The sequence below is a fragment of the Nycticebus coucang genome, chromosome 11, assembly GCF_027406575.1.
Source record: "Nycticebus coucang isolate mNycCou1 chromosome 11, mNycCou1.pri, whole genome shotgun sequence".
NCBI lineage: Eukaryota > Metazoa > Chordata > Mammalia > Primates > Lorisidae > Nycticebus > Nycticebus coucang.
Genome location: NC_069790.1, coordinates 94,276,546 through 94,299,664, shown reverse-complemented (window position 1 = coordinate 94,299,664; position 23,119 = coordinate 94,276,546). Strand labels below are relative to the sequence as shown.

General features: G+C 39.3%; 1 protein-coding gene across 9 annotated transcripts in view; it reads left to right on the top strand.

Moving 5' to 3' along the window:
* The first annotated feature begins 2,000 nt into the window (after nt 1-2,000).
* The window catches only part of CADPS2 (calcium dependent secretion activator 2), a 504,393-nt gene continuing 483,274 nt past the window's right edge, over nt 2,001-23,119 (top strand). For all 9 annotated transcript variants that reach the window (XM_053609275.1, XM_053609274.1, XM_053609271.1 and 6 more), the window contains exon 1: nt 2,001-2,650. In XM_053609275.1, coding sequence (XP_053465250.1) covers nt 2,312-2,650 — 339 coding nt within the window. In that variant the 5' untranslated portion in view covers nt 2,001-2,311. The remainder of the gene's footprint in view (nt 2,651-23,119) is intronic.

Genomic DNA, 23,119 nt, shown 5'->3' with positions numbered 1-23,119 from the left:
TTCTCTTCGTTGTCATTTGGATATTTCTCTACTTTATACCTCTTAACTATCTTCATTTTCATGGAGAATGTACTGTATAAGAAGTTGTAAAAATTATTACATATTTTCCATTGGGATCCCCTAGGCTTGAAGATCTTTTATTTGATAACCATTTTTAATAAGAAAATAAGTGATCATATCAAGTAGTATTAATTAATAAAAGAAACTGAAAAATATACCTTTGGTTGGCTGGCAAGAAAAAGGCAATAAAGCTGCTTTATTTAAATTTTACTTTGATTTCCCTAGAAATTAAATTCTTATTTATCATTTTAATAAACATCATACATTTAATGTAATGATTATGAAGGCAAACTACAGTAGAAAATGGCAATATTTGAAAATACAAAATGGTGTTGAGTTCTATTGCACTGGTTGCTAGTTCTGTTACCTAACAAAAGACGATTTTCTAAGTCTCAGGTTCCTTACCAATGTTCTGGAAGTAAAGATAGTGAGACAATGTATGTAAAGAGCTTAGTGCAAAATATCTGGTACAAAAGGCAATCAATAATAATATCATCTGCCTCAGAAGGTTATTTCTATGGCGTTATTAGATAAACAGTTTCATAGAGTTTTGCAGACTGCAAATTATTAGATAATTACGACTTAAATGAATAAAATTGTGATTTATCGTTTGCCTTGTCAAAAATAAAGCCCTGTCTTTACAGTCATCAGTTTTTGAGATTTCCTATTTCTTGGCAGTTGGCCATTAGACCACATCCCACAGCCCACAGCCATGCCCTTAGTAAAATAACTTCTATCACTATGGGCTCTGTTAAGGATTGATAAATAAGCAAGTTTTCCCCAAGAGTAAATGCCTCCTGTCTTTTACCCCATTTAAGGAGAATGGCAGTAAATGTACAAAAGATCTCTGTGTACCTCACCACGGAAGTGGCCTGTAAAAGCTAACACTGCTATTTGGCTATGCATTAGACAAGCTCAGAGCTGGTAGTAGTTTCATTTGCCCCGTGTTACTTCCACTGAGCTTCGTCACCCCCCTGACAGCCTGGCCCCTGCACACTACGACACTTGTGTTGAACGCACTGTTTTGCCCATGTCTCCCCTCTGTCAGGACCAAGGACACAGAATCACAAAAAGAAACGCCTACGAGGTTCTGGCATCACGACTGAGCCGATGTGGTCAGAAAAGGTAGGGCTCCTGTACAGCTATGAGACGCCCACTTGAGGCCAAAACCAGCAGAGACCAAGTGTTGAAAGCTTCGGTGTACCGCGGGCTCGGAAAAGGCTAACTACAGTGATGCATACCCGGCGGTCGCTCACACGTTACTGAATAAATGTCTGCAATATACAGCCTGTTTTGAGTAAATCTCACCCCAACCCAGAAAATAATCGAGCTATGTTTGAACAGAATCCAAGTGTCATTTTACAAATATCAAACCTATCTTGTTCTTGCGTCTGCAGGGATGAAAGAGTTCAAAAAGTAAACCTCGTGTTTTTTTTTTCTTTCCATTACGTGCCAACTTTTATAAATTGGACTTCAGCATAAAAATCAAACAGCAGCAGAGCAAGCCGAGAGACTTTTCAAAGTCTCCTCGCAACGACGTTTGGAGATGATCGGCTCCAGTCCCACTTTTCCGCGCTTGGATTCAACCCTGGGCATCAGGTTCGCGCCTGAGAGAAGTCCCAGGCGCTGAGGCCAACCCTCCCCGTCCCCCTAGCCCATTCGCATCTCCCCAGGAAGCCTCAGGGAGGAGAAGATGATGTGTGGTGGGCTCAGGGCAGTCCAAGCAGCCCCGGGTGGGGACCCCCTTGCTTTAGCAGACTACGCGCTCCGGGAGCCCCGGCGCCCGGGCCCGGCCGCGGCGCGCGCACGCGCACTCGGCCGCCCAGCGCCGCCACCTTCCACTCCACGTGTTGCTAGTTGTAGGCGCCACAGGTTCCCCACCTGCGTCCGAGCGCTCCGGCCACTCCGCTCCGCCGGTGGGCGGGTTCTGCCCGACCGCAGGGCCGGCGCGCCGGGGGCTGGCGGAGCAGCTCCCCGGGCGCTCAGGCTCGTCCCCCGCGCTCCGCCTATTCCCTCCGGCGGCTCCCGCTCCCCCCTCCCAGCCCTCCTCCTCGCTCCTGCCCGCCCCTTTCGCCCGGTGGTAGGAAACATTCCTGTGTCTAACTCGACGTGTCCGGAAAGCCCTGGCCAGTTTCCCTTTCGTTCTGCGGCCGCTACTGCCGGTCCAGCGACTCCTCCGGACCTGCAGGTGCCGCCGCCGGGGTGAGGCGCCTGGGGGCAGCGAGCCGAGCGGCAGGGTCCCCCGAGCACCATGCTGGACCCGTCTTCCAGCGAAGAGGAGTCGGACGAGGGGCTGGAAGAGGAAAGCCGCGATGTGCTGGTGGCGGCGGGAGGCTCGCAGCGAGCTCCGCCGGCCGCGGCTCGGGAAGGGCGGCGGGACGCGCTGGGACGCTCGGGCGGCGGCGGCGCGGCCAGACCGGTGAGCCCGAGCCCCTCGGTGCTCAGCGAGGGACGAGACGAGCCGGAACGGCAGCTGGACGAAGAGCAGGAGCGGAGGATCCGCTTGCAGCTCTACGTCTTCGTGGTGAGGTGCATCGCGTACCCCTTCAACGCCAAGCAGCCCACCGACATGGCCCGGAGGCAGCAGAAGGTGAGTGGCGGGACCGGAGCCTCCTGTCACCACTTCTCCCTGGGGTTTTCTCCTGGGAGACCTCTGGGGTCCCTGCCTTCCGCTCTTCTGTGAAATAATCTTTGAGGACAAGACGGTGTTTTCGCACGCCGGGTGTGGGGTAGCGGCGGACTCCTCTTCTCCCCTCAGCGCGGGCTGGCGGGAGCTGTCAGCTCACCATCCGTGAGACCCAGCTCGACCCACAGCGCCCGCCGTGCTGTGGTCGCACCGGGCAGGCGCAGCTCTGGCCGGATAAGAATGCAACTCCCATCAACTTTAATTTCTAACAGCAGTGATGCATTCCTGTACCTCCCCACCCGCCCCTACCCCCACTCCCCACTGCACCCCAGCCCGGCGTGGCGCGCTATTGCTAGAGCTGGGCTTTGCCCTGGGTCTGAATGAGTGTCTAGCCAGGTGAAACAGGTGAAGTCTGAGCACTTTTCTTCTGTTAGAGAGAAATCTTCACTAGGGAGAGGTGTAGAAAATTTTCTCAATGACTAAAAACCAAAGTTTCCTCTACTGCCATACGACCAGGACGTCAAATAAACAAACACTGAAGAAGGTATGCAGTTTTGTAAAATAGTCTTGGTCTGGGCAGGCCTAATGAAACGCACTGTTGATGATTACTACATAACAAAATGCTTTCAGAAGGCTTTGTTTTGTTTTTTGCTTACTCCCCAAAGAGGTAAGGGGTTTGTTTCTCGGGTGGAATGTCTACTAACTTTAGTTTTAAAACGAGACTCCAGGAGTCTGATGTTCTGTGGCAGACGAAGGTAATGATTCACATTGCCTAAATGGGTAAATGTTTACAATAGAAACTGTCTAAGAAATTTAGTTAATAGAATGTAGGACCTCGAAGGTTCTGTAGAAATCTAAGAATTCCCTTGGTCTGTGACAAGAGATCTAGAGAGATTGTAGTTTGCTAAAGGCATACCTAGATTTACAGACATTTATTAGTTTTCTGAGGTCTTAACTTCAGAAAATGAGGCATTTTTAGAAATTTGGAGAGGTTTTGAATTGACTTGAAATATAACCGTAATTCAGAATAAATGCAGTCTCCCTAACCTCCCTAAACCCTCTCAACACCCTCCTACTCCCATTTCACCTTTGAGGTTAATTTTTTTGAGGTATGCTTGATGTGTAAAAAGCTGCGCATATATAATGTATACAACTCCGTGAGTTTGGGAGTAATTGTACACCTATGAAACTGCATATAGTTATCAATACTGTATTATATACTTAGGATCTACCCTCTTAGAAAGTTTTATAAGTGTGCTCACTCAACCTTTAAAAACAGGCACCAACTGAGCAGCAGTTTTGGAATCATTTATACTCTGGGAGTGCTTATGGCATATTTCCCTGCAGTTCTGGTAACCTAACCCTCCAGGTAGTTTAGAGTCACAGAAAGTTAGAGCTGGAAGGGAATTCCATATCCTCTAGCCAGTGCCTCATGTTGGAGAAGAGAAATAAATGGTGGTATCATTCCCCATGCCCAAACGGGTTGTCTTGATTAAAGCCACCTTCCCTAAGGTCAGTTCTGAGTGCCTTGCAGTGTTGTGATGAGTGCTGCACTCCACTCCAGCATGCATCCCAGCCTGCCTAACCAGTTGCTTGTGTTAAGTCTTTTCTGAGGCAGTTATCCATGTACTCTTCTCAGCTCAGTTCAAGTGAATGTCAACTTTAGTAGTCATTCTTAAGCTCAGCACAATTTTTGATATCTATTTTGTAGTATGAATTCATAATAAAGTATATATCATCCAGTCTCCAATTTTATCATTCAAGTTGCATTTAAGCTTGTACTTAGTATACTAAATATAAAAATAATGTTTAGTCCAATTAAGAGGCTATTGCTCCTTGTGCTATTATCCTTGACGATGCCTTTTACAAAAAGTCATTTACTAGTTGACTTTGCTGTGAATACTTGTTGCGTTTTGTTTATGAAGCAGACTCTCCCTTGGTTGTTTGGTTGTTCAAATAGCACAGTTTTCCCTGACTCCACCTGTTTAAATAGAATGTTTGTTCAAAATTATTTGAATTGGCAAACAAGTACATTCACAATACCCCTGAGGAGACTATTAGTGTAACCTTATCCAGACATTACCAAAAATCATTTTAAACTACAAAAAAAAAAAAGCAGCAAAACACTACATATATTCTATGACAAAATAGTTGGAATGGTTAGAAATTTGTATTTTCTAAGTGCTTAGAGCATTGAGTATAAATTAAATTTTAGGAATTTTTTTTTTTTTTTATTAAGATGGATGCCCCATGACAACCTAAGTGTTTACCTTATTCAAAAGCCTCATTCCTTATAGTAACATGCTGCTTACTAAAGGCAGCAGAAACAATTCTTGGCAGGCTGGTTTCCTCCTAGGGCAAAACGAAATGAGAATTTAACTATGTTCATGTGAATTTGATGCACAAGCCAATAATTAATGCCAAAAACTTACTGTAAGTCTTGAATTATACAGTTGGGTTATATAAAAGAAGTAACAGGATAATTGCAAAATCACTAATCCATTGTATATTTTTATTCTGTACCTTCAACTAGTCAGACATTCAGTAAAAAGATTTAGTAGCTTAAATTGTTGTCATTGTAATGCATATTGCTGCTTACTCACTTCTTTCAACTTTGGGAATTTAAAGACTCAGAAGTTGGGATCTGAAAGGGTCCTCCTTTTACAAATGAAGAAAATTAATCACAGAGATGAGAGCTTTACTCTGGAGGCCAGAACTCAGGTTTCTCCTCTGTCAAAATTCTTTCACTCTGTAGGACTGGTGAACCAGAGCTGAGCAGCACTGTTTTTTGTTGTTTTGTTTTTCACCTGCCTAAAGTGGCCCACAAAGCTAGTAAGAGGTCGTATCCATGAGCTACTGGAGAAAGCTTAGTAGAGTTAAATGCACAGTTAACAAACATGTATTTATTTGCTTTTGGCTGGATTATTTCAACTGAGAGGAATAATAGTAGGCCCTCCAATTGACTACTGACAGCTTTACAGAAAATTCTGAGGGTGAGTATGGGCTAGACACGGACAGAATGCTAGATGCCATGTGATCACACCTAAATGAACACATCCAAGGGGGGTGCACGTGACAGGAGTATGAGGTGACAAAGAGCCACTGAAAAATGACTTCGAGAGTGAATGGTGGTTAAGCCCGTAATACTTATTTATTGTGATTACTTTTGCAGTCCAATGACCCTGATCATGAACTTTGGATGATTTTAGCTCTTTGATTAAAGGTGACATCAGTATGGAAACCAGAAAAACAATAAGCTAGCAAATAAGGTATAAATAAAGGAAATTCATCATATTTCTGGAAAGCATTGAAATATTGGAGGAAAAAATAATAGAAGAGCTTGATGATTAGAAGGTAGGGAGAGCCTGGCAAAGATAATGACCAGCACAGAAGAGGTTAAGGACCTTCACTCGGATGTAGATGTGAGTTCACAAACTTCAGCTCTAAATTCATAACTCCATTTAAATGCATATGACTTAAAGAACTGATAGTTTTGATTAGCCAGATTCTATGGGTTTCTACTCAGTAATTGCTCTGTTCATTATTTTTGTTTTTGTTATTAAATTTGGTAGAAGTCAGATGCTGAAAAGAAGCCAGCTACTAATTTTTTAACTAGAAATAGTGAGGAGGGAATTAAAAACATTAAAATGGTACCTAGTAACTTTCCTTATGGTTCACATGCCCATGTTCTTTATGGTTCAGCGTGCATTGCCGCTTGAAGCACACTCAGTGGTACCTTATTAAACCTTTTTGTGTCATCACCACTCCCACCACTTTGTATGATTTTCCATGATAGAATCTTAAGTTTGAGAATGTATATAAATAATGCTGTGGGGTTGCAGATGGTGGGGAGGTAAACTTGAGTAAAATTGATCTGGAAGAGAGCATTGTGGAGAAATAATACACAGTGGGCTTTTTGCCTCCAACTCTTATCTGAACGTTGTGCAATAAAACGGCCACCTCTATCTCCCTTTGTAAGCAGTAGTTCCATTTTTATTTATTCATTTATTTGTTTGTTTTTAATCCTACGGTTACTGAGGTGATCCCCAAGCTCAGGAAAAGAACCAGATTTATTAAATTTGAGCTATGGCTCTACAAAGGCTGAGAATCCTTTTCTTGTGACAGGTGCCTTATACCTTAACATTGTGTTGCTCTCTGGGACTTTTATAACACTATCAATCGATGTCTGATGTGTTCTGAGCACATGCGTGCATGACATATAAGAACTTAGCAAGTGTCTGTTGCATACAGGTAAGACTCTGATTCAGTCCATGCCTTAAAGAATTAGTGAGGTCTAAGACAGAGGAAAGCTAATATAAAGGCAAAATGAAAGGAGCTTCTACTTTTCTGTGGAGACTAGTGTTGTTGAGCATATTCTGAGAATGCCAGAGTTCACCTCATCTTTCTAAAGAAGGCTGTAAAAATGATAAAACCTGTTGGTATAGAACTGGTGACTTTGAAGTGACACTTTCCTAGGGCCACTACCAAACCCCAGAGACAAGTAAGCAGCATCGGATCTCACAGTGTGCCTTGTTTTCTTGCTGGCGGGTTCCCAGCAGATCTAGTGATAGTCTCAAATGCCATACTCTTAATGGAGCTACCATCATTTATCCTGTGTGCTCCTTGGGTTTTGATACATTATGGTGCAAATACAGAAAAGATGGATTATAGGGTTTGCTGCTGGTAATAATAGGAAAGGCCTTGTCCTGTGGGGAGCGAGTGGAAAACCACACATTAAGTAAAACCTGAGACTGGACTTAATACAGTATCTCAGAGAAAAAAATGCTTGTTGCTCCCACCGATTCTTCTCACCCTCCACAGGGTATCCTGAGATCACAGCACTTAAATGGAAGTGATGAGTTGCGTTAATGACAACTCAAATCGAGTAAGCAATAGTGGCGTTTGCCGCTTTCTTTCAAAAACAAAATCAGCTGATTTTGATATGTAATGGCTACTTATAAAGTGAACTAAGATATTTTGAATATTTTTCCCCCTGTCAGGTTTTGTTTTGTTTTGTTTATAATGGAAACAGCTCTCTTCATTTGTACTCTGACAAGATAAACAATATAGTTCGTGAGATCTTTCAAAATGAAATTCAAAAGGCAGACTGCCAAAAAATAAAGTATGGGAATTCTGAGTGGGAAATCTTTCCAATTGTCATTTGCTAGTGAGGCAGGCCGCTTTTGTTACTTTATAGCATTTCAAATTAATTGAGATCTTTCTTTGGGGAAGAAGAGGTGGGTTTCACAGTGTCGTAATATTGCTATTTCAAGTTTTAGGCTAGGATAGGTCTAAGATTGTAAATAGTAGACATATCAATGGGGCAAATGATGTTATTTCTTAGAATTTGAATAATATGCAAGCATCACATTATGGAACTGTTGTTCAAAAATGTCATTTTATGTCCACTATGTTTTAAATTACTTAAAGACTTTGATATGATTTCCTTTCTTAAGAAAAAAAAAAAAAAGTGGTGATTCTTACCTTGGCTGCATGTTAGAATCACCCGGAGAGCTTTTAAAAAAATCTCATTATTCAGGTTGTACCCTCCACTAATTAAATTAGTCTCAGGGGATGTAGTCTTAAAGCTTCTCAGGTGGTTTCAGTGTATAGCCGAGATGGAAAACTACTGTTCTAAAGAGAACTACAGAAAAATGGCTTATTTTCACCTAGAAATGGTGAAACTATTTTCAGTAATGAGTGAGATGACTGAGTAATTAAAATGATAGTCTAGATTAAGGAACAAAAAGCACAACTGAGTAATACGCTATAAGTTTGTCAGGCCAATACAGTGGAAAGGCCAGTGCATGTTTATTTAGACTTTTAAATAGTCTTTAATTAGGTGATGTGCTGGAGGCTTTTAAATTACATTGGCAGTTGTGTAATTTATTCATTATAAAACCACAGATAAATCACCACATTAGCAACAGAAAATAAATATTGGACGCTGAGCATGAGTGTTGCTTTCCATTCCAGAATGAACTTGGAAGGAGAATATAGAAAAATCTCAAAGTTGGAGCTGACACTGAGTAGTTCCTAACTAACAGTATATTTCACAGTGGTGTTACCAGATCTTTAACAGGCGGAGTGTTTGCTCAGCATATGCATATAGGCGTTTCAAAAAGTAAGCTTTAATGGGCAGTGCCTGTGGCTCAAAGTGGTAGGGTGCTGGCCCCATATACTGGGGGTGGTGGGTTCAGCCCCAGCCAAAAAAAAAAAAAGGTAAGCTTTAAAAGGTGTTCTCATGTAATTGTCTCATTAAATAATTAAAACTATTAAACAAGAATTGATCTAAGTTCTGCTAGCTCCAAAATTCTAATATTAGGTGAATAGTAAGGAAAAGTCTTTCTTTTCTTCAAATTGCTTTAAAAAATTAAATAACTATTGGTTTGTGTTTGGGAGCCTGTAATTTATACAGCATTATCGATGCTCTGCTTTGCGTCTTGAAACGTTACACATTACTTTGTAAACTTTATGGTTTGAATATTTTCATTTTATAACTTTCAAGTTGGTGATGAATTTTTATCATGGAAATGTGACTGGGCAAAGGGCCTGAACAATTTAGAGGCTGTATTTGTCAGTCAGATAGCTGAGCTACTGAGTTCATTCCTTTGTGATTGGTTGTGAGGGTGAATTTTTGTTTTTGTAGTCTAGTATCCTTTTCCCATTTTTCTAGTGAAATTTTGATTTTATTAACTGATGTGAAGGAAGCATATATGTATGAAGGGTATCATATGAAGGGTGGCGTATTCTTTTGTGGAGTATGTGACTATTGCCTGCCTGCCTTTCTTCCTTCCTTCCTCCCTCCCTCTCTTTCTTTCTCTTTTTCTCTCTCCCTCCCCTCCCCTCTCCTCCCTTCTCCTCTCCTCTCCCCTACCCTCCTGTCCCCTCTTTTCTCTTTCATTTGAGACAGTGTCTCAGTCACCCTCAGTAGAGTGCCATAGCATAATAGCTCACAGCAACCTCAAATTCTTGGGCTCAAGTGATTCTCTTGCCTCAGCCTCCTGCATACATGAGACTACAGGCACCTGGCTATTTTTCTAGAGATAGGGTCTTGCTGTTGCTTAGGCTGCTGTCTTGAACTCCTGAGCTCAAACAGTCCACCCACCTCAGCCTCCCAGAGTGCTAGGATTATAAGTGTAAGCTACCACGCCCGGCCTCGCATTCTCTGTTTTAAAAAGTATTTATTAGATCTGCCAAATTATCTGGGTTTCACAGATATACTTGTTAACTTTATAAATTCTGCTGTTTTATAAATCAGTAGTTTCTGTCCTTCCTTTGTGTTTCCCTTAGAGTTTTTTAAAAAAGACAGCTAAGGGAAGGGTACCTATAGTAAGAAAGTGGTTCTTTAATCTGACTTCTTGGTTAGGATGCTTACTTTATTTTCTGCTTTTCATAGTAACATAATGAAAATATACAAAGCTATGAATTTACCTCTGAGTACATTTTGACCTCAGTACATGTTACATTAAAAACTTATTTTTATGTAAATATTTAATCTTATTTCAGATGTTTTTTCTTGAACCAGTATTGACATAATTAATTAGAATGATTTTTAGCCGGGCGTTGTGGCGGGCGCCTGTAGTCCCGGGAGCTGCTCTGGAGGCTGAGGCAAGAGAATCGCGTAAGCCCAAGAGTTAGAGGTTGCTGTGAGCCGTGTGACGCCACGGCACTCTACCGAGGGCGGTACAATGAGACTCTGTCTCTACAAAAAAAAAAATAAATAAATAAAATAATTAGAATGATTTTAAAATTTCAACTGTTGAGTTTGTTTTCTGTTTAATAATAGACATATAATTTTATGTTGACAGAGAATGTAGTTGACTGAACTATTCTTGGTGTTATTATTTTTAGTTTTGTTATGTTTTCCATCATAAACTTGACTTTTAAGATTACAAGTTTGCTGTATCTAATAATTAACATTATTATAGTAATAATTTCTATCTTATATCTTCTTTGAGTAAATTATCCTACTGAAATTGTATTTTTGCCTTTATAACCATGTTTAATTGATATGTTTTGATACCGGACTCATAGTAGTATAAAGATTTGTAAGAATATTCTTAGAGTCAGTGAAATGTAACTTTCTTTGGTCTGTTTAGTATGTGTGTTGGATAAGGATTCTATTTTGTCCAGATTTAACATTGAAACTACTTTCTTTTAGTGGAGTTTGTCAGAGATTGGTTAGTATCTATATTACAGACACACCCCATGCATAGATTCACCTACGTGTACATACAGTATAAACATGTACACCTGTAAATCTGCATAGGTGTACACATGCACATTTCTGGATTATTGTGTAACTGAGGAAAATTATTGCATATGATTTTTGCCTAGTCTTTAATAATAGAGTTTGAAACGTTTTATAAGTCCTTATTGATGTATTTAATCTTACTGTTTTCCATTTTGTTCAGTGTGTTCTGTTTCCTTTGATTTTTGTTTTATATCTTTTGCTATATAGACACTGTCTTTTTAATATATCTGGAAATGGAGTGTTACATAGTGGGAGAGGATGCTTTCTCCAAATATGGTCCTTGGGGTGGCATTCGACTACCTTTATTTTAGGGCATTTTAGCTGTCTTATCCTGGAGGGTAGGGTAGGTCATCCTCATTATGAGTCTTGCTATTCTGATTCAACAGGGAGAACACCTGTGTTGATGTTCATCTCCAATTTTATCCATGGGTTATAAAATTAGCGGACATGCCTCTGGCAGTTGGTTTATAGTTTTATATTTAGTCTACAGTGTTGTTACCCTATTTTAAAAATATATATATTTCTGGATCTGCATGGAATATTTTATTAGAAGATGGGGAAAAATAAGTTCTGTTACCAGGAAGACTATATTCTTACTACTTTAACATATTTAGGGAAATATATTCCAAATTTTATTTAAAGAGATGAGAGTCTTAATTTGGTTCTTTAGGGAAAAAAATGCTAAGACTAAAAATACTGCTTTAGCTAAAAAGGCTTACAAAATGCTGAATATCATCAGAAAAAAATTCTGAAATATAACAAGACAACTCTAGCCTACGCTTGGGAAGCTCTTGTTTTCTTAACCAGAAGAATTGCATATATTCTTGAGCAGTAGTAAGTAGGAAAATTGAGATAAAGCTCATTCTTCTTCTCTCCTCCTTGCTTCAATTAGGTTCACTCCGCTTACATCTTTTTATAATAAGCTGCTATATAAATTTCCATGTGAATAAATAAATGTTTCTATTTATAGTTTTAGCCCAATATACCTAAAACGACAGAGAGGTGCCAAAATGTCAAATAAGTATGAAAAATTAAAGTTCTGTGATTCAAGTGTGCAATACTACAAGAATTCCTGTGAAGACCGATTGCCAAATCTTAGAATCCTAGGCTTTGAATGTTTTTCCCTTTCCTTTTTGTCCCTTAAAACTATTGAAGAGCTAAGTGATATACAAGTTAATCCACCATAGATCTTGCTGTAAGAAATTGGCATCTAATAAGTGAGATGTTGAGTTTGTAATCCTGCAAATAAGAATGGATTAGAAAGTCAATTGTCTGGAGCTCAGGGAAGGGATTTGGGCACAGGAGTCAAACTGGAGAGTTGTCTCATGGATAGTGATTGAAGCCATGGGTTGGATTATGAGTCCTAGAAAAAGGAAATTTAGTAAGAAGATTTTAAGGACTGCCCTTAACGAACTTCAGTATTTGAAGGCTGACCTGGAAAAGAAAATGGAGAAGGAAGAGCCAGATGTATAAAAAGAAAGCTGAGATGATCAGTATCACAGAAACTAAGGAAATAAATAGCTGTTGAGGGAGTAGAAAATAATGTCAAGTGCTACTGAGGTCAAGTAAGACAGGAATTGAAATGTTAATTGGACATAGCGATGTGGAGATGACCCCAACATTGGTGACTCTAGGAACTCGTTTTGGGCTTAATTTCACACAAGCCATTTTTTCATAACATTCACATTCCTAAGCTGTATTTTGTATGCTGAATTCAGCCTTTTTCTTTCTTTAGCTGTTGAACAGCTTGAGTTATAACTTGGTGCTTTGGTGCTCAACAATTAAGCTTCAGCAGAATTGCCCTTCTCTGTGCTTATCTGTGGGGGAGAAACTATATAAAAATGTGTGTACATACATATGTATTTGTTGTGCTTTTGTTTTATCAAAGCAAATTTAAAACTGATAAGCATAGGTTTCAAATGTGGCTCAGCTGAGACAAAGATCAGGAAGAATACTGCAAATAGCACATCTCTGACATTAATTGGGTACTATTAGGTTTAGTTGGTTTTCATTTCAATTGTGAATGAAAAGAGCAAACTCAAAGAATTGTGCAAATGCTGGAATACATAAAAAGTAGAATGAAACCAGGTTATTTGTAATACTTTTTTTTTTTTTTAGCTCAATGATAATCTTTCTCTCCCCTCCTCCATTCTCTTCTTTCTTAGACTTTGTCTTTAATTTTCTATCTTGTTAGGATAACCCTATCTGTAGTAGAGTTGGAGTCTTTCCTTCCTTGTTCTTTCTAAATTGATGTCTCTTCATCTGTGAAATGATTCATACTCAAGTGAGCTGCTATCATGATTTGTAAAATAATTTCTGAAAATCATCTAGTATAGTCCCTGGTATGGAGTACATCTCTGAAGAGTGACCTTTTAAATTTTCCTAATAATTTATATCTGGGGAAAGTTGTATTATAAAGCATATTGCATTTAGTCGAAAAATATTGAGGCACTATTTGCACAGATGTTGTGTGGGAGGCACTCTTTTGGGCCCTTGAATATAGCTGTGGACAAGATACCCTTTTGAAATTAATTTTTATTTGAAAAATAATTGTGTTTAGTTATGGGGTACAAGGTGATGTTTTGATCTATGCGTAGACTGCAGAAAGATTCAGTTATGATAATTAACATATCCATCACCTCACAAACCTACTTTTGGGGTGAGGAGATTAAAAAAATCTATTATTTTAGCAGTTTGGAAGTATACAATACATTATTATTAACTTTAGTCACCCTGTGGTGGAATAGGTCACTAAAATTATTCCTCCAGTCTAACTGAAACTTTGCAATTTTTGATCAACCTTTCCTCTTTCTCCATCCTCCCTTTCCCCCAGCTCTGGTAATCCTCTTTCTACTCTGTTTCTATGCGTGCATATTTACAATTGTTTTAACTTCTTTATGAATTGACCCCTTCATGTTATACAGAGGCCTTTGTTTTTACAGTCTGCAACTTAAAGTGCATTTTATCTGCTAAAATATAGCTACCTTACTCTCTTTTTATTTGTATTTGCATGGATTATCTTTTTCTTTCACTTTCAATTTGTGTGTATCCTTAGAGAAGAAATTAGTCTCTTTGAGGCAGCATTTAGTCGGGTGTTTTTTAATTCATTCAGGCGCCTGATGTCTTTTGATTGGGTAATTTAATCTATTTACATTCAAATTATTGATAGGTACGGACTTCACTATTTCATTTAGTTATTTGTTTTCTGGTTCATTTGCAGATGCGTTGTCCCTCTGTTCCTCTTTCTGTCTTCTTTGGTGGTTTGATATTTTAATTTCTGTAGTAGTGTGCTTTACATGCTCTCTTTTAACCTTTTGTGTATCTACTAAGGGTGTTTGCTTTGTGGTTACCATGAGGCTTACATAATCTTATACTAATAACAGGATGTTTTAAGTTAATGGTAACTTTGATCACTTGCGCAGACTCTATACTTTGACTCTATACTTTTACTCCTCCCAACATTTTATTTCTGATGGTACATCTTGTATCCTTTATTGTTTGTATCCCTTAAACAAATGATTGTAGCGCTACTTATTTTGAATAGTTTTGTCTTTTAACCTTCATACTGGAGATATAATTTGTTTTCACACTACTGGGACAGTATGAGAATGTTGTGAGATTTATTACATACTTTTACTAGTAAGTTTCATATGTGTGTGTGTGTGTGTTTAATTTTTTTTTGCAATTTTTGGCTGTGGCAGGGTTTGAACCTTCCACCTCCATTATATGGAGCCAGCGCCCTACTCCTTTGAGCCACAGGTGCTGCCCAGTAAGTTTTATATTTTTATGTTGTTGCTTGTCAATATTTTCCTTCAGCTTAAAGGGCTTTTTAAAAACATTTTCTGTAAGGCAGGTCTAGTAGTGATAAATTCCCTCAGCTTTTGTTTGTCTGAGAAAATTTTTGTATCCCCTTCATTTTGGAAAGACAAGATTTCTGGGTATAATATCCTTGGTTGGCAGCTTTGTTTCCTTTCAGGTTTTTGACTGTATCATCCCATCCCCTTCTGGCTTTCAGGGTTTCTGTTGAAAAAAATCTACTGATAGTCTTATGAAGGTACCTTTTTTTTTTTTTTTTTTTTTTTGTAGAGACAGAGTCTCACTTTATGGCCCTCGGTAGAGTGCCGTGGCCTCACACAGCTCACAGCAACCTCCAACTCCTGGGCTTAAGCGATTCTCTTGCCTCAGCCTCCCGAGTAGCTGGGACTACAGGCGCCCGCCACAACGCCCGGCTATTTTTTGGTTGCAGTTCGGCCGAGGCCGGGTTTGAACCCGCCACCCTCGGTATATGGGGCCGGCGCCCTACCGACTGAGCCACAGGCGCCGCCCTGAAGGTACCTTTTTATGTAACAAGTCACTTTCTCTTGCAGCTTTTCTAATATTCTCTTTGTGTTTTACTTTAAATTTTTATTTTAGTTTACGGTTTGATTATAACATGTCTTGTTATAGATTTCTTTGGATTTGTCAGATTTAGTTATTCGTTGAGGTTTCTGAATTTAGATTTCTTATTCCTTTTCAAGTCTTGAGAAGTTTTCAGCTATTATTTCTTTGAATATATTCTGTGTCCTTCTCTCTCTTTTTTCTCCTTCTGGTACTCTGTTAATGCATACGTTACTCAGCTTGATGGCGTCCTGTGAGTCCCTCAGGCTGGCTACAATCTTTTTCACTCTCATTTATTTTTGCTTCTCAGATTTGGTGATTCCTAGCGACCTGTCTTCAAGTTTTCTAATCTTGTTTTTTTGCTTGATTTAGTCTTATGTGAGCTCCTCTTTTGAATTTTTGAGTTCAGTTATTCTTCAGCTCAATGATTTTGTTTAGAACTTTTTAATATTCTTTCTTTGCTGAAATTCTGAGTTTATTCTTTGTTCTTATCTTGGTAAGCATCTTTAGGACTATTTTTTTTTTAATGCCCTGTCAGGAAAGTCATACATCTCCCATTTCATTAGGATCAGTTTCTGGATGTTTATCTTGTTTTTTAATTTGGAGTATATTTCCCTATTTCTTTGTTTTCCTTGATTCTTTCTGTTGGTTTCTGCACATTGGATAAGAAAACCACCGTTTTCTGTCTTGTTATGTTGATCTTGCATAAAAGATGTTTCTTTCCAAGCAGTCTATTAAGAGATTCTAGGGTCTAAGCTATTTGTGTTTGACCAAGCTGCTTTGTTCTTAGTGATCCCTTTCTCCAAATTAGATTGTCCAGTTGTATTGATGATATGAGAAGGGTGGATAGAAGGAGCTCCCTGGGGATACAGGTGGAGAGGCTGGAGTATTACACGTGTGTTCCAGTTTCTCCTTTCTTTGTGGAGAAACTGAGAGCCAGAGTGTATCTCCTACTCAGTCTGCACTACATCAAGAAGAGAGTCCAAGACAGATGGCTGTGCTCTTGATTGGTTGGGTCACTTTTAAGCTGCGAAGATAACTTCTAGATGTTTGTAAGTTTAAAGGCACCTTTTTATTCTCAGCAGTACAGCTTTCCATCAGCTCCCCAGGCTGGTTTATTTAGGAGCCAGTCATTCAGGTGAAAGCTGTAAAAGTTGGGGCATTTAACGCATGCAGAAACTACTTTCAGGGAGTGTCCACCAAGATGAATTTATTCCTCTAGCAAGGCAGGGAAGATGGCTCCAGGAGTTCCCACTCTTCTGTTCAAACAAGCAGAATTCTCACATCCTCTGGGCAACAGGAGTTTCCATTGAAGTAAGCCAGAGAGGTTGGGGCAGGGAGTGCCCACTCCCCACTTTCGGGAGTAGGAGGAGGTACCTTAGGAGGTACCTAAGTAGGCGAGGGCCTCCTTACAATGAGACATTGAAAACATTTATGTCAGGAGCAAGCCAGGGAAGAAGGCTCAAGGAATATTGTTCTTCTGTTCTTACTGTCAGAGGCCTCCAACCTCTTTACATGGAGATATTTTCCATGGGGGCAGAATTGTTCTTAGAGCAATGGAGGTGCCATGCATCCTGGTTAAGCTCAAAGAAGTTTATTTTTTATTTGTGATTTTGGCTTGCAGATATGTGCTCATTGAAGGGCAAAACTGCAGAGATTTGCTGGAAAAGCATGCAGCCCAAAGTCCTTTCAGGGCAAAGATGGGTTTAGGTTGATCCTTGGGGCTACAGCAGCTGGGAATGCTCATGTAGTTCAAAACCCGCTTTTGTTGTTTGTGCTTGAGGGAGATCCTCTGTTACCCTCTCTCTGACACTCAAGTATGGTGATTTACAAGCCAAGCCCTCAGCAGAGACTGAACACTGTGTATGTGGTACAAGCCCCTCTCCCTTTGGGAGTTGAACTTTTCTTCCTGATCATAAGACACTGTGTTCAGGGTAGGGTTAGTGTGCCAGTGTATCTCAGCTTTTTGTACCTGATTTTATGTAAGAATTTTCTCAGTATCTTGTGTGTAGGAGTCTTTCAACCGGATTCTTTCTCTTGGAGAGAATTGATTCCTTGGTGCGTCTTTGGGAGGAAGGATAGTCAAGAACCTTCTCTTCTATCAGGTTGCTCAAGATAGAGCTTTTGAAATAATATATTTTAGTTGAAGAGAGAGAGATGCAACAGCTATAGACATGTACATTCCTATTAAGGGAGAGGAGTCATGGAATGTGTTCTGATGTCCGTAGCTGTTGGAGACAGGGTGGTCCTAGAAAGCCTCTGAAGCAGGTGGTTGTTGAGCAAGACTTGAATCAAGTGAAGGATTAAGCCACTTGGACATGGAAGAGGAAAGAGTATTTAAGATGTCACTAAAAGCAAGTGCAAAAAGCCGTGTTATGGAATAAAACAAGCATTTCTTATAAGAGCACAGCAGTGCATGTTGTCTAGAGTGATGTGACTAGAGGAAAGTGGAAGGAATGAATATGGAGAGGTAGGTAGAGGCTGACTTATGTAGATAGGCTGTGGCAAGATATTTAGAATTTGTGTGATAGAAAGCCATTGAAAGTTTTGGATGGGTTCACAAATGATCTGATTCGGATTCTAGAAGATCTCTTTGTGTGATCTGAGAATGGACAGTACCACCACATGACTCAACCCTGGAAACACTGTTTGCGTGGAATTTTAGCTACCCGCTTCTAGTTGCACAGCCTTGAGAGTAGACTCCAGGGACAAGAATGGAAGCAGGAAGACCAGTTGGGAGGCTTTGGCAGGGGATATTGTTTGAATGGTTGGTGGCTTGAAAAGTAATACACAATTTAGGTAGAAAATATTTACCCAATATTATTTAAGTTCATAAATACATAAAAATGAGCGATTGGGTTAAACTGTGCTATTTTGAGTTTGCTGCATAGCTAAAAATAATTTAATAATAAATAAATATTTATTAAAATCATAAACATTTTTGTATGGTTAAAAATCTGAGCCTTGCAGAATTTACAGAAGAAAGCGATAGTTCCCAGCCTCACTTTTCCTCATTCCCAGGCAAGTTCCCAGAGAGTGACCTTTGAACTCTTAATTATTAATTATATTAAGTTTTCTGAAAAAATGCTTCAAAAATCAAAACAAGAGGGCTGCCCCACTCTTCCTCATTCACCTATTTATCAGACTTGAATGATAGCAGAACTTCTTGCATAGGAATTTAGCTCACTACGAGGGATTAGCTCACTCACATGAGCATCTGGCTCCTCTTTCTTGTACTGGGAATATGGTTATTTACCATTATTGTCTTCGGCTAGTAGACTTTTGATATGTTCTCCCCTTCTTACATGCAGTAGAATTTTGAATTGGGTACATGGCTGCCCAGCTGAAAATGCCATTTCTCATCTTCTCCTCTTCCCCTGTGCGGTGGGATTGAGCATGATTGTCCACAGAGAATGTGGCTTGAGAACACAGCCCTGGGGAACACCTGCTTTCTTTTTCCCATGTGAAAATAGGACCAGATCCCTTAGCATCAGTCTTAATGAGGAATTGCAGAGGAAATTCCCCTCAGAAGGAAGAACAGGTTCTCCCTGGTCTCTCCCCTTTCTACTGGCTGGAATATTACTGTCATTGTAGTAGGAGTTAGAGCACTCATTTGGATGAGTCGGTGGTTTCTATTTGTTGGCAAGAGGAGAGCTACAAGTTAGAAGGATGGGATGCCCACAGCTTTGCAGAGGAATGCCTTCACCTTATTTCAGACTTGCACATGAGAGAAGAGTGAATGTCTGTCATGTGTAAGCAAATTTGTTTATATTAATTTATTTAACTTAAGGCATGGTTCTGGTAGGTCTCTGTTATATACATGCTCTATTATGCCCTTTGCCTTTCAATTTAAATATGATACCCGTCCATTTATTTCTTATTCCTTTAACCGTCAAATTATGCACATACTTTTTCCTGCTGACAGCGTTAATTGCCTGCCTGATAGTCATTTTCCCTCCTCCTTTCTTGCTGCCGTGTTTCCAACCCTAGGTAAGATAGCTGTTTTTCTAGCTTTCCTGGAAGCTACAGGTGGCCGTGAGACATACGTTTTGTTGTATGAGACGGGAAGCACGTTGTTAGCGTTGTCAGCGTGGCTCCACCCCGTCATTATCACCTTGTGACTCTGAGGATAATACTAAGGGAATTTCACAAGTGCTGGTTCAGACATAAGTGAGTCCCAAACAATTGCCAGCAGCAGCTGCATTCAGACATTTTTCTGTGAGGACATCCCTTCCAAGGTTGATTATTTTTTGCTCTGTAACCATCATTAAAATCTCTTTATTATACAAATTGAAAACTACTACATTATCAGGAAGATTAACTATGTTTCACTGCACAGCCGTGTACTGTGCTTTGATGATATTTCTATTCATTCAGGTTTTCTTATAGTTTTGTGTTTTCTGCTTTACCCCTTTCAGTGCCCCCTTATGTTGTTATAAATTATAAACCCTGGTTCTCAGTGGGGACAGCAGTACTCCCCAGCAGACGTTTCAAAGATTGTCTGTGGGGATGTTTTGGTTTTTTCTCACTGATTGGAGGTTGCTACTGGTATTTAGTAGGAAATGTCTAGGGCTTATGGAGATCCTGACATAAATGCTGCAGAACTGTTCTTCATGCTACATGACATCCCAGTGTCCTGTTTGTTTTAGCCTAGAACTCTTTATTTTAAAATGCAAAATATCTTTTGTATACACATGTAATTTTAATATGTGGCACGTTTTTGTAAATATGTAGAAAACACTCAGGTAAATTGAGGGAAGAGTAAATTTTTCTTGTTAGGAACTTTACAGAGAATTGCTCACTATCTCGGAAAACAGTGTCACCAACAGCAATGATGCTTGTGATGTTTGTTTTACTGACACTGGATGCTTGTCTGAGCCTTCATTTTCAGTTGTCACATTCTCTTTGATTTTATGGGTATATCATACAAAATTATACAAAAACTAGCAAGCCCTTATTTCAAATGCGTCAAAAAAGAGAATAGTGTTGACAATATTCAGTTAAATATTGCCTAACTTCTGCTAAACCTAGACTTCTTCATTGTATAATTGGGTATACAACATATCTAGTTTTATCTTTTTAGACTAGTTATGTCTTGATATTTATGTTATTTATGGATAACACAAAAAAGATTATTATTTTTTTTTAATTGAAAGGGGGCTTATTGGTTAGGACCCAGCAAAAAATAATTATGACACTTTAAGGGGCAGTTCACAAATTATAGAGAATTGGGCACAATATATAGAACTAGGGAGAGTTGGTGAAACATTTGGAGATTAGCTGTGTGGGAGTGGGGGGTGGGGAGTAGGAGAGCCCCTGGGCTTAAAATGGGCAAAACAAGGGAACCTGGCTAGAACTGGATGGGGGGAGCTAACACCATGGGACAGAGGCCGTTTAAAAGAACCTGTGGTCTGCAGCAAAGAGTCTCATCACTTTCCAACCCTGTGTGGCAGGGAAGAAGCCAAGGTAGCAAATCCCCCATCATCTTTCTCTTCTCTGATTTTGTGCTTGCACTTTACCAAAGGGAAACCCAAAGAGAATCGGAAAACCAAAAATGCCTGGCTGTTATGGTTCATTAGCCTCCCACGGCACAGAGCAGGGTAGAGACTAGGAGAAAGAGAATTTAGAGGACAGGTGGGGGCGGGGGTAGATATCCAGGACAAGGTGTTGTTCCTGTTTAGGTTTAAGAATCTCTATTTCAAAGGATGGCCTTAATCTTTCTATTGTTGCTTTTCTCCCCAGGTATGTCCTTCCTATAGCTGCTTTCTGGCTTGCTCTAATCTGAGCTAGTGTTTGGACAGCAGGCTGAGAATTGCCATTATCTCATTATCTCTTCATAATTCTTTTAAATTGGAGCCACTGTTTTTTGATACCTTCATCTTTGAAAGAAAGTGTGTGTGATAAATTTTCTCATTCCATGCAGGTCTGAAATTTTCTTTATTTAATGGGAAAATTGGCTGGGCATAGAATTCTGAGTGGAAATCATTCTCGCTCAGAAAACTTAAGGCATTACTATCTTCTGGATTCTAGTGTCCCTAATGAAAAGTTTAAAATCTGGTTTCATTCTTTTTTTATAAGTTTTATTTTGTTTTTAATTGATACATCATTGTACATATTTACTGGGTACATTGTGATATTTTGATAAATTGTTTAATGATCCAATCAGGATAATTAGCATATCTGTCACCTCAAAAGAGGAAGAAAATATTTGCTATGTATGCATTTAACTGTTAATATTCAGGATATATAAAGAACTCAATAGCAAAAACAAATAATCAAGTTATAAATTGGGCAAAAGTTCTGAATAGACATTTCTCAAAAGATGATTTACAAATGGCTAACAGGTATATGAAAAAATGTTGACTGTCACTAATCATCAGAGAAATATAAATCAAAACTACGGTGAGATATCATTTAATTCCTATTAGAATCACTCTTATCAAAATGACAAAATATAACAAGTGATGGCAAAAGAAAGTGAAGAAAGTGAACTCTGGAAATGTAAATCAGAACAGTCATATGGACAACAGTATGGAAATTTCTCAACAAACTAAAATGAGAACTATTATATGATCCAACAGTCCCACCGTTGAGTATTTATTCAAAGGAAATGAAATCAGGAGGTTGAAGAAATATTTGCACTCCTGTTTTTATTTCAGCACTATTCACAATACCAAAATAGGGAGTCAACCTAAGTCAGTCAAAGGATGAATGCCTACAATGTGGTACATACATACAATGGAATGCTAGTTAGTCGTAAAAGAACGAAATCCTGTTATTTGCAATAACATGGATAAACCCAGGATATTACGCTAAGTCAAAAAAACCATGTACACGATGACAAATACTGTATCATATCACTCATGTGTGATCTAAAATGTTGATGATCTAAAGTAAAAAGTAGAATAGTTGTTACCAAAAGGTAAGTAGTGTGGAGGTGATGGGACAGGGGAACTAGGTAGTATTTGGACAACAGGTATAAAGTTACAGATAGGAAGAATAACTAAGTTTTGGTATTCATTCATTCGTTAGAATAAAAATTAAAAGATTCTCATCTAATTAATCATCTAGCTATTTCAACATAAGGCTCCATGTTCAGTCAATCATTTATAAGGGTTCAGGGAATTTTTTTTTTTTTTTGCAGTTTTTTTTTTGGCCGGGGCTGGGTTTGAACCCACCACCTCCAGCATATGGGGCCAGCGCCCTACTCCTTTGAGCCACAGGTGCTGCCCTGGGGGATTTTTTTAAAATTGTAAACTAATGTAAATTTTCATTTAACCAAAATCCAATCAAATTGAAAATGTAAAGCCATTTTAGGAGTAAAACAATGAGGGAAGGATAGGGAGGAAATCAGGAGTATGTTCTGAAAAACAGCTTCTGAGCTACGTGCTAAGGTTGGGACACCTGAATTCCGTTAGAAACTTTTGGCAGAAGTCGCCTGATTCTTTTTATTTGCATGGCCCTCAGGCCCTCAGGCCCTGTTCCCTGACCATATCAATATGTAATGGTTTCAGAAGGTAGTACGATCTGTGTATTTTTTCCCCTAAGGGCCAAACGCGTGACAATGAGAACATTTTAACATTTTAGAAAGCAGTTTCTTCTGTTTTCATTAAAGACAGCTTTATTCAGCATATGTGCCTAAATATGACACTTTTTACTTTTTTCTTGTACCAGTGATCCCACAAAGACCCCGATGTTTTCATTTATTTTAGAATCACATATTTCATGTCCACATAGCAGTATAGTCTCCATATTATTACGAAAAAATATAGTTTAAAATGTCACCTATACACAATACT